General features: G+C 39.3%; 1 protein-coding gene across 1 annotated transcript in view; it reads right to left on the bottom strand.

Moving 5' to 3' along the window:
• Positions 1–17,200, bottom strand: part of STAM (signal transducing adaptor molecule) — a 53,938-nt gene that overhangs the window by 12,441 nt on the left and 24,297 nt on the right. Inside the window, exons 3-9 of the mRNA XM_040967806.1 lie at positions 11,963–12,038; positions 11,786–11,881; positions 10,549–10,695; positions 7,815–7,905; positions 4,973–5,165; positions 3,500–3,594; positions 1,688–1,776 (exon numbers count right to left, since the gene is read on the bottom strand). Coding sequence (XP_040823740.1) covers positions 1,688–1,776; positions 3,500–3,594; positions 4,973–5,165; positions 7,815–7,905; positions 10,549–10,695; positions 11,786–11,881; positions 11,963–12,038 — 787 coding nt within the window. The remainder of the gene's footprint in view (positions 1–1,687; positions 1,777–3,499; positions 3,595–4,972; positions 5,166–7,814; positions 7,906–10,548; positions 10,696–11,785; positions 11,882–11,962; positions 12,039–17,200) is intronic.

Genomic DNA, 17,200 nt, shown 5'->3' with positions numbered 1-17,200 from the left:
AGATTAAAAACTTGATTGTATAAAACATGCTCTTATAAAGGTATCACTGACTCTTTCAATATGTTCTTTTAGATTTTGGCATCAGTGATACATCATTAAAAATTATTGTTACCAACTGTCTATTTTGGGCCTGCCACTTTTGATAGCAAAATGTGTATGAAACCATCTTAATTTTATTAATCCTTGTTCTCTGAATACCAACATCAATATACGGAATGGTCCAAACCAACTTCTACGTTCGAGCACAATGTATTAGATTATGGACAAGGAGTAAGCCTTTCTTCTCTAAAACAGGAGAAGAAGAATATAAGAAGAGAAGAGAGAAAAGAAATGGTAAATGACGGCAGAGAAAGTTCTTAGGCAGAACGATTTTAGGAAAATAAAACATACAAAAAAATGAAATCTGAAAAAAATGCTCTTACCATGACCAACACTAGGTCCAGCAAACTTTCAGTATTGGCCATAAAGACATTTAAGGCTTTGCGGGCCACATGATCCACATCATTAGCACTCAGACAACACAGAAGCAAATGAGGCTGTTTCAACAAAGCTATGTTTATAAAACAAGCATAGTCCAAGTGATATTTTGCCAATCACAGATCTACAAAATGTGACATCCAGAAAATCCTATACGGGTTTCTTAGTTCTATAACAGTTACATCTTTATACTGTTAATTCAAAGCAAGCACTGATATTAGCAGTAATATTACTTTGCTGTAATAGATTAAAACAGCCACAAACAGGCTTAAAGTTAAAAAAAAAATAACATTTTAATCTATTTCCTTTAATTTAATAATACCAGAGATTAATATAAATCTTACACAAACAGGAGTCAAGAAAATGTCAAATTTAAACACAATAACAAGATTTTAGGTTCTACTATTTGGCTCTAAAACTGCGACTTGAATTTTGATCAAGTTTATAGAATGTTTTCAAACATAATCACGCAAAACTTGTGTTATTTTTGCACATGTGATAATGGCATATGAAGACATTTAACACGTTGTTTGCATAAAGTTATTTGAAATTAGACTATGTTTAAGTCAAGGAGGAATATAAATCATTTCCAATGATACTCAACATATTCGCAGTACTTTTTATACAATGAGCTATACAGAAGTAATTAAATGACAGGTTAATTACTAGAGTAATTTGTTTTATTCATTCAGCAGTCAAGTGTTCTTTCCTGAGTATGCACAGTTTTAGTATCTCACTGAGTACCTCCAGGAAAAGGTACTCTGATGACATCAAAAGGAACATAAAAGTGCATTTTGATGAACAATCTGGCAGCATCTGTTACCACAGAAACACACAGACCCTTCTTCAACCTGGCTGACTCCGGCATGTCTATCTGAAGAAATACAAAGTCCAGGGAGAGGGGGAGATAAAAGAAGTCTCACCACAATGCTGTAACAGCAAGCAGGAGGTAAAAAAGAAGCTAAAGTGTTCAATAACAGAATAAATTTTAAAAATTCCCATTAAATACAGTCTATGAACTATCAAACAGGAATTACAATTACTGACATGAAATGGGACTACAAGGAAGTGTCAAAAACCATCTTTGCTTTATCTGTACTGTTTGAATTTTCACCAGAGAAAAGCAAAAGTATCCGAACAACTTTTTTTTAAGGAAAAAAAAAAAGCTTCATTGCAAAGCACCAAATGCAATCATGAAGAAATCACTTACTTCATCAATATAGGCTGGTTCCGGCTCGGGCTCTATTGTCTCTACCTGAACGTCATCACTGAATTGTACCGTCTTCTTCTCTGGTTTAACTGGAAAATATTGTAAGGATTATCGTTTCCTTACAATCAATTGTAAAATCTATGTTAAAGCATTTGAAGTTCTAAGAGAGAATCTAAATTTCTCTTAAATTTCCATCAAGCTAACAGAATGAATTTAAAGAACAATTGGGTTATAAATTTTGTAAACAATGACAGAACACTACTTTATGAAACTGCCAAAAATTTTTCTTAATGTTAAATTTTGTATTTTCTATGAAAGAATTCGTTAGTCTCTTTGTGAAACAAAAATCAATTAATCACTGACTACATATCAGAGTTGCAGTAAATTATCGAAAAAACTTTTACAACAGTGAATTCTGCTATCTAAAATGAATATTCTTTTAAAAGTGCAACTCACTTCAAAGCAAGCATGTCTTTTGTCACAGAAACTATAATGAATTAGCAATCAGTTAGACATTCTGCAGCAGCTGCTGCACTTTCACTTGAGCTCCCGGGTAATGGCTTGAGAAAAGGGGATGATCCAAGGCATTAGTCCCGTGTATAAACAGGGAGACATAGAAGAAGCTTCTGGCCCCTGGCTTTGGACCAACCTAGCTCGTCATTGGAGCCATTTGGAACAGATGGAAGCTTATTATCTTCCTCTGTTACTCCTTCATCCTTTGTAACTTGGTTTTCAAAGTACAATAAGCACATTTTTAAAAAAAATATTGGGGACCTGGTGCAGTTGTGTAGTGGTTAAAGTCCTTGCTTTGCATGCATTGGGATCCCATATGGGCGCCAGTTCTAATTCCAGCAACCACACTTCCCATCCAGCTCCCTGCCTGTGGCCTCAGAAAGCACTCAAGGACGGCCCAAAGCCTTAGGACCCTACACCCATGTAGGAGACCTAGAAGAGGCTCCTGGCTTTGTATTGCTCAGCTCCGGCTGTTGCAGCTGCTTGGGGAGTGAGCCATAGGATGGAAGACCTTCTTCTCTATCTTTCCTCTTCTCTGTATATCTGCCTCTCCAGTAAAAATAAATAAATCTTTGCAAAAAATATTTACAAGGCCTGGCACAATGACTCAACTGACTAATCCTTCCGTTCAAGCACTGGGATCCGTTACGGGAACCTGATCATATCCAGGCTCCCCACTTCCCTTCCAGCTCCCTGCCTATGGCCTGGGAAGGCAGCACATGGGAGACTTAGAAGAAGTTTCTGACTCTTAACTTTCGATCAACTCAACCATTTGTGGCCATTGGGAAGTGAACAACCAGCAAATGGAAGACCTTCCTCTTTCTGTCTCTTTTTCTATCTGCAAATCAGCCTTTACAATAAAAATGAATCAATCACTAAAATTTAAAAATTCACCAAAATAACTCTTCATTGAGTTTGTTGGTTTTAAAGATTTATTTATTTTCACTGGAAGGTCAGATATTTACAGAGAGGGGGAAAGACAGAACAGAAAATCTTCCACCCACTGGTCACTCCCCAAGAAGCTATAAGGGCCAGAGAAGAGCTGACCTGACGGCAGGAGACAGGAGTTTCTTCTGGCTCTCCCATGTGGATGCCGGGTTCCAAGTTCTTGGGGCATCCTGGACTAGGTTCCTAGGCCCCAAGCAGGAAGCTGGACGGGAAGCAGAGGAGCCAGGACATGGGATCCTAGTGCTTGCAAAGCAAGGATTCAGCCACTTGCATGTTTTTAATAAAACATCTGGGAGACACATGTCAGAGTTATTAAGGGGTTATCACCCACTGACAATAAAAAACACTTACTCATTTCTGGTTCAGCAGTGAGGTCTGCAGTTACAAAATTGGAAGGAAATAGTCCTGTGCCTTGATGAGTTTCCCCTTTCCACCAGTTTGGATCACTGCAACAACAAATACTATAATGAATATTTTTATTTGTCTTTACTTTTTTTTTAAAGATTTATCTTTATTTTTATTACAAAGTCAGATATACAGAAAGGAGGAGAGACAGAGAGAAAGATCTTCCGTCCGATGATTCACTCCCCTAGTGAGCGCAACGGCCAATGCTAAGCTGATCCGAAGCCAGGAACCAGGAACCTCTTCCGGGTTTCCCACATGGCTGCAGGGTCCCAAAGCTTTGGGCCGTCCTCGACTGCTTTCCCGGGCCACAAGCAGGGAGCTGGCTGGTAAGTGGAGCTGCCGGGATCAGAAGAGGCGCCCATATGGGACTTTAGCCACTAGGCCACACCGCCAGGCCCTTCTGTCTTTACTTTTATAGTATCTAACTCATATTATGATTAGATTTTAAACAACAATCCAGTGAAAAGTCAATGTATGTATTCTTATTACAGATAAGGAATAAGTCCATTGAGAAAAACTTACAAAACACATAATCTTATTGCAAAGTTGGTAAATACTTTAAGAGTGTAATAATAATAAAAAAAAAGCTGTGAATTCTCTATTAAAATAGGCAGTCTAACTTTGAAAAATCACCAACTTCAGGCAGGTTCAAGGGACCCAGTGTAAGAAACCTTTATAATAGATTTAAAAGTAGACTGTTAATACACATTTCCACTTCTAGTATACACTGGAATTTTTTTCACCTAATGTAACACTTTAAGAAGACATGGCTTAGCTCAAAACATTTATGAAATGGACCCATGAAAGCATGAGTGTTCTGACATTAAGATCTATTATCTTCCAAAATTCCTATCTTGAAATTCTAACTGTAAAGCAGTAGGAAGTAAAGCATCTGGAGGTGATTCGGTCCTGAGAACACATTCCTCCTGAACAGGAGTGCAAGAGATCCATTTGTCATTTCTATCATGTGAGGCCCTGCTTCCCATCCAGCTCCCTGCTTGTGGCCTGGGAAAGCAAACAAGGATGGCCCAAAGCCTTGGGACTCTGCACCTGCGTGGCAGATCTGGAGGAAGTTCCTGGATCCTGACTTTGGACCGGCTCAGCTCCGGCCTTTACAGCCATTGGATGGAAGATCTTTCTCTCTGTCTCTCCTCCTCTGTCTTTCCAATAAAGATAAAATAAATCTTTGAAAAAAAAAAAAAGGATGAATTGTTATCACCTCTTTTGGAGTAACATAAATGTATAGTTTCATATAAAACCAATGTTTCATATAGTTAACTGCCAACTGTCATATAGACAGAATAGCTGGGTCAATATATTTTATCATATTTGGTAACTGAATTCAACAGAAATAAGGTGAAACAGAAATAATATGCTATATATTTTCATATACCTGCTTCATCTAACATTAACTATTACCTGTCATCAAGTACTGTAATAATCTCGCCAGCTTTAAAAGTAAGCTCATTATCTTCAGCAGCTTCAAAGTCATATATAGCACGAACTTTTCGGCCCTCGTGCTGGTGATTAGTTAATAGATTAGATGTGCTTGGATACAAGCTGGAAAGGGTGGTGGACTGCTGCCTTTGTTCCTTCAAGGACAATTCAATGGCTGGAAAATAACGAGTTTAAAAAATAAAACAAGACATTACTACATCCAAAAATTCAAAGAAACACAAAAAGTAAGGCAAATAGTACTTTTTAAAAAAATAAGTGAAGTTGACAACTAGAATACTGATAAACTAAACACAAATCATTTTTGTCAATTCTATTAAAACATTCACAACTGAAAGCCTAAATAAGTCATTAAACTGAATTAAATTAAATTAAATTACTCCTGTTTTTTATCAAATACATACAATTTAACTTATTCTGGGTAGGGTGCCAGCACTGAGACACAGAAAGTAAAGCCCTCTCCTGGCTTTGGCTTGGTCCAGGCCTGGGTGACTGCAGCCATTTGGTGGGAACAGACATGGAAAGTATTCTCCACTCCCTCTCTCTCACTTTTACCTCTCTGTAACTCTGCCTTTCAAATAAATGAGTAGATCAAGCTAATCTGGGTATAAGAAGACAAACTTTTAGATCTGTTTTTAAATTCAGCTGTAGATATTTTATATTTTCTTTCACCTTTATAACGCATTCTTATAACTTAAACTCTCAAATGATAATCAAAACCATGGAAAGCTAAGTGTATGAAATTTCATTATAGCTTTACTAAATAAAAAGCAGTATGGGAACCTGGAATTTCTTGTTCCAAGAATAACTGTCATAGACTCAGTCTGAAGAATTACCTAAGAGTTTTCCAAAAACATCTGAAATGTACCTGCTCTATTTCCACACTAACCCCAAGGGCAGCCCTAAAGTACATCGGGCTCCTGGGCTGCAATGTAATCTTAAGGCAGTGACTACCTTTCTTTCAAGGGAACCCATAACCCCTTCTGTTCCATCCCTATTTTAGACTGAAGTTAGATTGCACTGGCATAGCAAAATGATCTTCTAACTGTGATGTTAGCATCCACTTCCCATCCACTTCCCCGCTTGCAGCCTTGGAAAGCAGCAGAGGACTGCTTTCGCAAGCCCTTGGATCCTTGCACCCACATGGGAGACCTAGAAGAAGCTCCTGACTTCTAGCTTCAGATCAGCCCAGCTCTGGCCACTGCGGCCTTCTGGGGAGCAAACCAGCTGATGAAGACCTCTCTCCATCTCTCCTATCTCTGCCAAATTTACCTTTCAAATAAAAATATTTTTTTAAAAACAACCCGATATGAAAATATGACTTTAAAAATATTAGAGACAATACCTATAGTATCATGATACACTTAAATCGCAGAATGATGATGGACTAACACCTGTTGTTGAAGGATTATACTATTGTAAAAATACAGGGGAAAACAGAGGGGAGGGGGTCTGGGGATGTTGTAAGGGGAAATCTCTGAGCCTATAGAACTATATCATGAGGAAAAAAAAAAAGAAAAAATTAGACAATAAACTGAAAATTTATTTCAAGATTTTAAGGTTAGGAAATTTTCTTTAAAAAGGTCTAAAATTAAAAACTGCAACAGAAAACTGAAAAAATTAAAATTTTAAACGTCCACATGAAAAAACACACCATTACTAATGTTAAAAACAAATCAAACAAGAATAGACTCCTACAACAAATGTTAAGAGACAGATTAACATCTAAATAAAGATCTATACATACAAATAAAAAAAAAAAATAATTTACCTAAGAGGGCAGAACAGCCAAGGAATGTATTAACTTCACTTGTAAATCAAGGAAATAAAATGATAACTGGATTCCTTTCAAATCTATCAGATTTATAAAAATTAAATTCTGATAATACCAGAATCAGGGCTTAAAAAGAAATAAAGCAATTTCATACATTGCTATGGAGAAAGAAAACTCTGAACCATCTAGCAAAATTGAAGATGATCTTATTCCATTATCCAATAATACTGCTCTGAGTAACACAGAAAGTCACATATATACATGGGAACATGTACATGGATGCCCACCACAACATCATTTGTTACACGTAAACATTAGAAACAAACCCAATGTTGATCAGCAGATGAGTAGGACAGAAATTGTTCAGTTTATCATTACTAAACTGGAATACAATCCTCTTCCCACCTAGCCCCTCCGCCAAAACAACAAAGAAACCTCATTTATACTTCTCATTATACTTCTCACAAGTAATTTTTCATTAAAAAAAAGTTGCAGATGACACTGAAGAGTGTATTACTACCTTAGGATACCATGTGGGACACTTACACCCCACACTGAAACCACCAATTAAAATGCCAGCTGCTCTGCTTCCTATCCAGCTTCCCAATAACATGTTAGAATACAGCAGGTAATGGCCCAAGCGCCATTCCACACACGAGACACACCTAGATGGAATCTGCGGTGTTGTAACTTTTGCCTCATCCAGTCCTAGCTGTTGAAGGCATTTGGGAAGTCACTCTGACTCTGAAACACATTACTACTTAGAACAACACAGCTATTCACACAAAGTATTTGATATTGCTTCTGGAAATACAATATAATAAAATATTATCAAAACAAAAGCTAGAACAAAAGCATACATGATGACAGCAGTTGACAGAAGACAGTAACAAAACGACACTGAACAAATTAGACTTTAGCTATGGCTGTAAGGTCCTAGTTATTGGTCATTAAATCTTCGAGAAAAAAAAAAAAAAACAAAACAACAACAAAACAACTTGACTTCTTCCCACCAGGAACTAAAACACATACCTTTAGCTAAATCTTCCTCCTCCTTTTTATTTGCTGCAGCTCCAGAATCCTTGGCTACCAGAGCGGGGCTTGCTTTCGCTTGCTCTGCAGCCTAACAGAAAAGGAACACCTAGTTGAAAGTTGTTCTTAAATTCTCCTGCTTTACTTAATTTAAGAAATTGCTAGATTTTTCTCATCCATCTACCACAAACTTCTAAATACATAAATTCAAACAGAATAACTTTGTCCTTGAGACAGTCTAGAAGAGGAAGTACTGGGGAAACAGACTGAGAACAACTAGGTTTAGACCAGACATCTCAGGCACAGTCTCCCAGATTTGTGGAACAGGCTAAGCAGGCAATACATAATTCAGAAAAGACTAAAGTTCATTTTTCAAAGACCAGGGCAGATGTGGGATGGGACCAGGGCAGATGTGGGATGGGACTAGGCAAGGTCTCAACCCCTACTAAGCCATGTGTGAGCCATATGAGGGTATGGACGAGCCTTGGCTGGGCTGAAACATCCAACAGCAAGAACCAGAATGGGTTGAAGGCCAGTCAAGAAAAGCCACTGTTCCTGCTAGGACAGAAGGTGAACTGAGTAGGGCTGGCTCATGGACCCCTGGTATGTGCGCAATCTGACATTGGGAGAGGTTCTGATGGAGGAGCCTGGGCAGCTCCTCTGACAGGACACAGTCCCTGCAGGTAAGCACAAGCATGATAGGAAACAGCCTAGAACAGGTCATAGAAAGTTTCCCACTGGCAAACATTTGGCATGGGTCAGGGGCAGACCAGGTTGAATCAGTTCACATCACCCACTGGGAAATCTGAGCACCAGAACAGAGTGTGGGTCGAGCCAGGTTCAGTTGCAACAAAAGCCAGTGCACACTACGGAATGCCAAGGTGGGGTTACCTGTGCCAGATCTGACCACAGCGCTCAACGAGCACAAGTGAGAACCAGGAAAGGAGGGGGCAAAGCCGGCAGGGAGAATGTGGGGGTGCTCCCGGGCTGGACAACTACTCCCACTGGAGAGTGTGAGCTGGGATGGGGCCAGACCAGACTAGGCAGAGGTACAATACCTGTGCACCTCATGTGAGCTAGATCAGGGAAAAGCCAGGCTGGCTGACTCATCCTACTGGTGCAAGCATAAATCAGAGTGGGTGAGGGTTGTTTGGGCTTTGCCGCAGTATCAACTAGCAGATACTGGCACAGGGGCTAACTCTGTCAAGTTAAACTGCAGAACCACCTGGAGAGTGCATGATCTGGGAGTGGGAGTGGCCAGGGAGGAAAATAGTGGGCTCCTCCCTCTTGGGTTACCACCTCCACGGGAGGGCATGAAAACAAGGACAGGGGTTGGGATGGCTAGACAGAAAGGCACCCAACAGCATGTGTGTGGCCTGGATACTCCGGCTCGTTGGGTTGAACTAGCTTCAATGTCCATTGACATGTATGAGAGCTGAATGGGATGTGGGACAGACTGGACTAGTCTGCTACACATGCTGGCAAATCAGGCTAATGGGTGGGCCTAGTGAAGGTTATTGTGGATCGCTCCAACTAGGCTGCAGCTCCCGCTGGTTTATGTGAGGGCCGAGTGTGTGCTGGGCATAACCAGGCTGGACGGCAACACCCATTGGTTCCAGTGGAAATCGGGGCTGAAAACAGAACTGACCCAGCAATTGCAACCACCAGCTGATGGAGCGATGGACTGCGCAGGGCCCTGTACTTGCTTGTACATACAAGATTCTGGTCAGAGAACACCTCAGACAAAGTCTCTTTGGGGATCTCCCCAATCGAACTGCTGGACTCAGACCCTAACTATGAAGAGACAGAGAACAGAACAAGTCAATCAACCACCTCAATCATATGTTGGTAGTGAAAAACTGGGCAAACAGAGACTCTAAGATGGACTATGTCAATCAGTGGATTCTCCAACGACCTCATCGTGCTTAGAATGGCGAGACTGACAGCAATTCACAACTGGTGAACTATCAAAAACATTTGAGCAAGACCTTCGGCGCATTCCCCACATCAGGGGCCTGGAGTGGGTTGGAGACTGGGTGGGGCTTCTCCCTTAAAATCCCCCTTTACCTCAGATACATGAAGGAAGCAATATGGAAATAATAGTCTTCCCCACTTTCCTATAGCCTTGAACCTTTCTACCCTAATTAACTATGTAAAGATTGTCAAAAATATAATAAAAAATGGAAAAAGAAAAAAATTGCATTATGGGGCATGGCATTGATCTAACAGTGAAGACACCCACATCACATCCTGGCAAGCCTAGATCAATGCCAGGCTCTGCTCCTGACTCCAGCTTCCTGCTAATGAGGGCCCGAACAGGCAGCAGGGATGGCTCTGACAACTGGGTCCTTGCTACCTACACATTGCTTTGACCCCTGGTCCCGGGTAACTATGGGCCTGAGAGAGTGACTACCTTTCATCCCCTTCTTCTCTCTGCCTTTTGCCCCTTCCCCTTCCTTTTCCTTTCGATCGACCTCTGTCTCCCAAATAAATATGAAAAAAATATTCAATATTTTTAAATACTGAATCAATACATTTAACATGGAGAAAAAGGAAAGTAAAGGTTAGATGTTAAAGTGAATTAAAACGATATTTTTTCATGCAAAACATTACTTTAACAAAAATTCTTTTTGAAGAAGTAAAACCTGCATGGGATTGGAGAAAAAGAAAGGAAAAATAAAAGCAATCATAGCAGTCGGAAAGACAAAATTTAACACAGAACATTATAAAATACCTGAGATCCAACAGCTGGGAAAGTAACTCCTTGTTCCTTAAGGTTCTTAATCATTGCTGATATTAGGCTAAGTTGTGGGTCATTCTTAAATTCATCTGTCCATTCAACCATAAGAGCTTTTAATTTTTCACATACTTTGGGATGACCCTAAAAACAGAAGCTTAATGAAAAAATGCCAATCTCTCAGCTTTAACTAGAAAAATTACATTATAGATACTCTGAATCATAACGAATCCTAAGTTACACACTGTATACGTAAAATAAGACAGTTATTTATTTGAAGTAAACTGCTACATTCACCCTATGAAAAAATGGGGTATATTACTTAAAAATTAAAATATTAAGTATGTAATTACATTTAATCAGTAAGACAGAACTTTTCAGAATACTTTGAACTAAGCAATCTATTTTTCAGAAACACATGTTTTTTGCAGACCAATGACAAAACTGTAAGAACTGAAGTAATAGGCAATTGTAAGATCTTCTAGTCCAATACACCACTTTTTCTTTGTCCTAATCAATTAACACAGGTATTGACAAAAGTTAAGGCTAAAATACAAAACTAGCTTCAACCCTGAGCCTAAATCCTTAAACCCTCACATGTACTCAAGAACCTGACCTTTCATTATAGACACTCCTGGATAGTGTTTCTCATCTCATTGTCCATTATAAGGACACAGACAGCCCCAAGAAATTCCCCCTGGCATATGTTTTCACTGATTATCCTGGAATTCAGTGCCTTTTCCTTCCTTTGGAATTCCAATCAATCCCACTTCATGAGGGTTTGCGTAACTTGAGCAGCAAACTCCCCTGCCATCTCTTATGAAGCCACACCAGGTGAAGGTTTAACCAAGGAGAAAAGAAGTATTAAAATCGTGTAATGGCCAGTGAGTGATTCATTCATGTTAAGAGTGTCATACATTTTTGGAAAAATTTCTAAAACCTTTGTATTAAAAACACATGTGTGGCTACAAAAGTGATTACAAAAACTTGTTCCTGAAGTAGTCAGTATTGTTTCAGTAGATATAGAAATACACATGTTTCCTTATCAGCTGAATAACTTTAAATAACAGGGCCTGAAAAAAAATCCCTAAGGTTATATAAATTTAGAGTTTCCTTAGAAAAACATAATATGAATACACTGGTTAAAAAATTTGTAATTAAAAACGCAAACAATTCAATAATAAACAATGTAAAAACTGTCTTAATTTATATAAGAAAAAAAAACAAAACATACCTTATTTAATACATTGCTTACTTCACTAGCAAAATCTCTTGAACATACTTCCAAATGGAAAATTTTACCGCAGTTTGACACACATGCTCCTAGAAGCTGAAAGCACAAGACCACAAGTTAAAAGGGCCCAGTTTGGGCAGCTCACTAAGTAACACTGCTTCAAATGAAATAACTTACAGTCAAAGCTTGCATAGCAACATGAGGATCTTTATGGTTCACCCTCCTCATAATAGATCGCAGACAATCTTTGGGTCTAAAAAAATGAGAAAAACAATTATTAGTTATTATATAAATAGCACTCCCCCCACTCTTTTAACTATTATAGGCAACAAGCTGTCATAGACGACTATGGTCAAATACAGAACCTCAATTTTTATTAATGGCGTGTGAAAAACTATAGATCAACCAGTTTAAAAGTTTCAAACATTTGGGCCCAGCATGATAGCCTAGCGCCTAAAGTTCTTGCCTTGCATGCACCAGAATCCCATATCATCACCAGTTCATACCTCAACTGCTTCACTTCCCATATAGCTCCCTGTTTGTGGCCTCAGAAAGCAGTAGAGGATGGCCCAAAGCCCTGGGACCTTGCACCTGCGAGAGGGACCCGGAGGAAGCTCCCGTCTTTGGATTGGCTCACTTACGCCATTGCAGCCACCTGAGGAGCAAGCGATCATTCTGTCTCCCCTTACTGTAAAAAATCCGACTTTCCAATAAAAATAAACAAATCTTTTTTAAAAAGTTTCAAACATTTTTATAAACATTGGGTCCAGTACTACTGTTCAGCAAGTTAAGCATCTGTCTTAATGCTTGGAATACTGTGTGGGTAACAGTTCTAGTCCCAGCTGCTCCAAATTCAACTCAAGTCCCTGTTAAAATGTTTGGGAAAGCAACAAAAGTGTTTCAAATGCCTGAGCCACAGCCATTCATGTTCAAGACATGGGTGAAGTTCCAGGCTCCTAGCTTCAGCCTGGCCCAGCCTTAGCCAATGCAGTCACTTGGGGAATGAAACACTGGATGAATGATTGCTCTCTTTCTCTCTCTAACTCTGCTTTCCAAATCAGTAAATGAATTAAAAATTTTTTTTCACATAATTAATATGTTCTCTTAATTTATCAGGGTAATTTTGTGTAGAAAAAAGTTTTGGAATAAAATGGAGTTAAAACTTTTACTTCCAGCCATCACATAATAAGTGACCGCAGATTTTATATTGAAAATATATATTTAAAATGTATATATTGAGTTAACTGGAGATACCACACCACAAGCAGTACTGAATAACAACTGCAAAGAAGAAAAACAAATCACAGGTCCAGCATAGTAGCCTACCAGCTAAAGTCCTTGCCTTGCTTGGACCAGGATCCCATATGGGTGCCAGTTTTAATCCCAGCAGCCCCGCTTCCCATCCAGCTCCCTGCTTGTGGCCTGGGAAAGCAGTCAAGGACAGTCCAAAGCCTTAGGACCCTGCAGCAATGTGGAAGACCTGGAAGAGGCTTCAGACTACTGGCTTTGGATCAGCTCAGTTCTGGCTATTGTGGCCACTTTTGAAGTAAGTCATTGGACATAAGATCTTTATCTTTGTCTCTTCCCTCTGTGCATCTGACTTTCTAATAAAAATAAGTCTTAAAAAAAAAAAAGGAAGAAGTAAAACAAATCACATACACCAGAGGTTTGCTTCAACTTTCTGCCTAGAGACACTTGAATACCAGGACACACTTTACTCCTAAAGGCAGTTCTAGATCTCAGAGCAGGGAAGATGATCTCAAGAAGAACACCTCAAATGAACTGAAGAAAAAGAAATCAGAATTCAAGAGGGCTAATGATTGGCAGGAAACAGTAGAGGCTGTTAAAAGTTCCAGACAGCTGAATATGGGTCCAACTAGGTCTGTTTAGGAGGAACCAACACATGCATAAGTTAAAAACTCCATACAGGGGCCCGGCGCGGTGGCGCAATGGTTAAGGTCCTCGCCTTGCACGCCCGGGATCCCATATGGGTGCCAGTTCTATCCTGGCAGCCCCGCTTCCCTTCCAGCTCCCTGCCTGTGGCCCGGGAAAGCAGTCGAGGACAGCCCAAAGCTTTGGGACCCTGCACCCACGTGGGAGACCCAGAAGAGGCTCCTGGCTTCGGATTGGCATAGCATCGGCCTTTGCGCTCACTTGGGGAGTGAATCATCGGATGGAAGAACGTCCTCTCTGTCTCTCCTCTCTGTATATCCGCCTTTCCAATAAAAAAAATAATAAAAAATAAATCTTTAAAATATAGATTAAAAAAAAAAACTCCATTCAGAACAAAAAGTGAGTAAGAGCTGTATGAGAAAGCGTTCCTAAACCTTACAAATTGTCAGAGCTCACACCAAAGTGGAGAGTTCTTACTGAATATTTATAGAGCTTTGTACCCTACAATGACTTAAAAATTAGCCACAGAAGGTTAACAACTTCAGAAAGCAGATGAAGCTTAATATTCTTCAGTAAGCATATAATAGGAATACAATATAACCTATTTCTCCATAATAGAAAATTAAAAATAGCAATCATTCAATTAAAAAAAATCAGTAAATGACATAAGGTAGAAAACTGACATAACTTGGTGAAAATTTACTCAATTGAAAATACAAAATTAACAGATAATGGAAACAGCTGCTGAAGAGTGTGTGTGTACATATAAAAGATAATACAAGTATATTCAAGCAGATAAGAGATCAATATAAGAGAAATGGCATATAAAAAACCAGGTATTATTCCAATTATGAAAACTATAAATTGAATTATGAAATTATGAAAATAAATCGATGAATCAAACTTGAAATTATCCTGAAAATATGTAACCTATGAAATACATGGAGAATAACTAAAAACATTACCAGAAGTCCACCTGCAGAGTAATAAAAAGATAAGACAAAAAACTTTGGGGGTTGGCATTGTGGAGTAAATCACCACCTATGTATGATACTGGCATCCCATCTGTGAGCCAGTTAAACTCTTGGCTGCTCTACTTCAGATTCAGTTCTTTGCTAATGTGCCTTGAGAAGGCAGTGGAAATTGAGCCTAAGTGCTTGGAATCTTGCCATCTATACAGGCAATCATGGAATTCTGGACTCGTGGTATCAATAGCCATTTGGGCAGAGAACCAGTGAACCAAAAGATCTCGCAATAAACATATTTTACCATAAAAAAACCTGGTAAACAATGATCAACAATCTAAACTTTACCCCTAAGTAGCTGGCAAAAAAAGGGGGGAGAGGAGGGAGACGAACTAAATAAAAAGCAAACAGGAAGAGGAAACAAGAAATAAAGATTGGGGGAAAGGAGGTGTGGTACAGGTTAAGCCTGCTTGCAACACTCCCACCCCATGTGACACTGGTTTGAGCCCAGCTGCTACACCTCCTAGCCAGCTCCCAGCTAAACTGCCTAGGAAAGCAGTGGAAGATGATGCAAGTGCTTGGATCCCAGCACTCAAGTGGAAAACTAAGAAGCTGTGGGCTCCTGAATCCAGCCTGGCTCAGCCCAGCCATTACTGCCATTAGGGAGGTGAATCCACAGATGAAGATTTTTGCTCTCTGTCCCTCTTCTTCTCTGTAACTTTAATTCTTAAAAACATTAGAAGATAAATGAAGACAGACAACAGGAAATAAGTAAAAATGGAACACAAAAGAGAGGTTTCTTTCAAAGATGAACAAAACTGACAAATCTCTAATTAGATTGACTATGAAGGAAAGACGCTTCAAATAATTTAAATGACAAAAGAAGCAACATTATTCCCAACACTGCTGAAATAAAAAGGATCAAAAATAAAATAACTACGAACAACCTCTTTATTAATATTTATTTCTATTTGAAAAGCAGATTTATAGAAAGAAGAGAGAGAATATCCCTCTGCTGGTTCATGCCCCAAATGGTTGCAATGGCCAAGGCAGAGTTGATCCAAAGCCAGGAGCCAGGAGCTTCTTCTGAAATCTTCTATGGAAACCCTTGTACAACTTGACAAGAAAATGAGCAGAAGCATTCTTGCGGTAGAGAAGCAATCTTCAAGGAAGTCTTCCTGAGTGTTTTCATACTAAAAAGTTGGCTTTCTTAAAACATTCTTCTTGGTCCTTTGTAGAGTCAACAAACACAATGCCTGGCTCATGTACAGACCTTTGCTCAGGGCCAGTCCACTTGTACTGTACCTGGCCCACTCCTACCTCCTGGGCCTCAAGTTTTGATTGTGCTCCATCTTCAGAATGCTACCAGTAAAGCCATGCTTCATTTACTGTTAAAATTATTTGAAAAAATTCTTCAGGATGTTGAGCTCACCTGCTTAGGATTTCTAGTGAAAGCACTGTTCACATCTGAAGCTGATCTGGGCACAAAAGCTTTGGCATTCATCAAGTATCACTACAGTTTTCTCCACTTTAATTTTCCTGTCAGAATTGTAGTGAACCAATTCAGATGTTTATGTGTCAGCTATTATTTCTACTGTAGCTGCCACTTCCTACTCAATTAGGACATGAACAAAATTCATTTTTTCCTTAAAGTGATGTGGATTGTCTGCCCTGTGAGATTCCATTTAATACCATCTCCTTCCTTTTTAAAGCAAGATGCTCAATAGCAAACAGTGATTTCTCCAAGGGCACTCTCCTTATGAGGCTATGACCTTTTTATAAAGCACTAAGACGATTTATTCATTCTTCCACATGTTTTCACCACAAACTTGTTTTGACTTAATTTCAGCAGAAGTATGTTGTTTTGTAAAACTTCTTTTCAAACCACTGTCAGTGCCAGCATTGTGGCCTGGCTGATTGAGCACCACCTATAATACAACACCAGCATCCCATAAGAGCCACTGTTTGAGTCCAGGATGCTCCACTTCTGACCCTGCTCCCTACTAAAGTGCCTAGGGAGGCAGAAGATGGCCCAGTAATCTGGGCCCCCCCACCCATATGGAGGCCAACATGGAGTTCAGGGCTTCCTATTTTGGCCTGGCACAGCTCTGGCCATTTGGGGAATGAATCAGCAAATAAAAGCTATTCATTCTCTCTCTCTTTCCCTCCCCGCCCCCACTGTTTCAAGTTTCATGTAAATAAGACAAATCTTAAGGCGGAAAAAAAAAAAATCCTTCTCTATACTTCAAACCAAATCCTGTTCATACACGCTACAACAAGCTTACTTTGGCACAAGAAAATTTTGCATTGCTGGTAATAATGTAAAATGTGATAATCATTGTGGCAAAGTATCGTAAGTTCACAAAAAAAAAATGTTTTTAAGCTATCAGAGATTCAATATGCGTATACCCATGTTTTGAGCAGCATTACTCACAGGGGTAAGTGTCTATCAACAAAACAACGGATAATTATATAGTATCTAACTACAATTCAACCTTAAGGAAATTCGGATACATGCTGCAATATACAAACCTTGAAAGTATTATGCTGATAAAGC

Source organism: Ochotona curzoniae, unplaced genomic scaffold (assembly GCF_017591425.1).
Source record: "Ochotona curzoniae isolate NIBS_2020 unplaced genomic scaffold, NIBS_Ocur_1.0 scaffold_4683, whole genome shotgun sequence".
NCBI lineage: Eukaryota > Metazoa > Chordata > Mammalia > Lagomorpha > Ochotonidae > Ochotona > Ochotona curzoniae.
The sequence above is the reverse complement of the archived record's forward strand: the minus strand, read 5'-3'. Positions and strand labels throughout refer to the sequence as shown.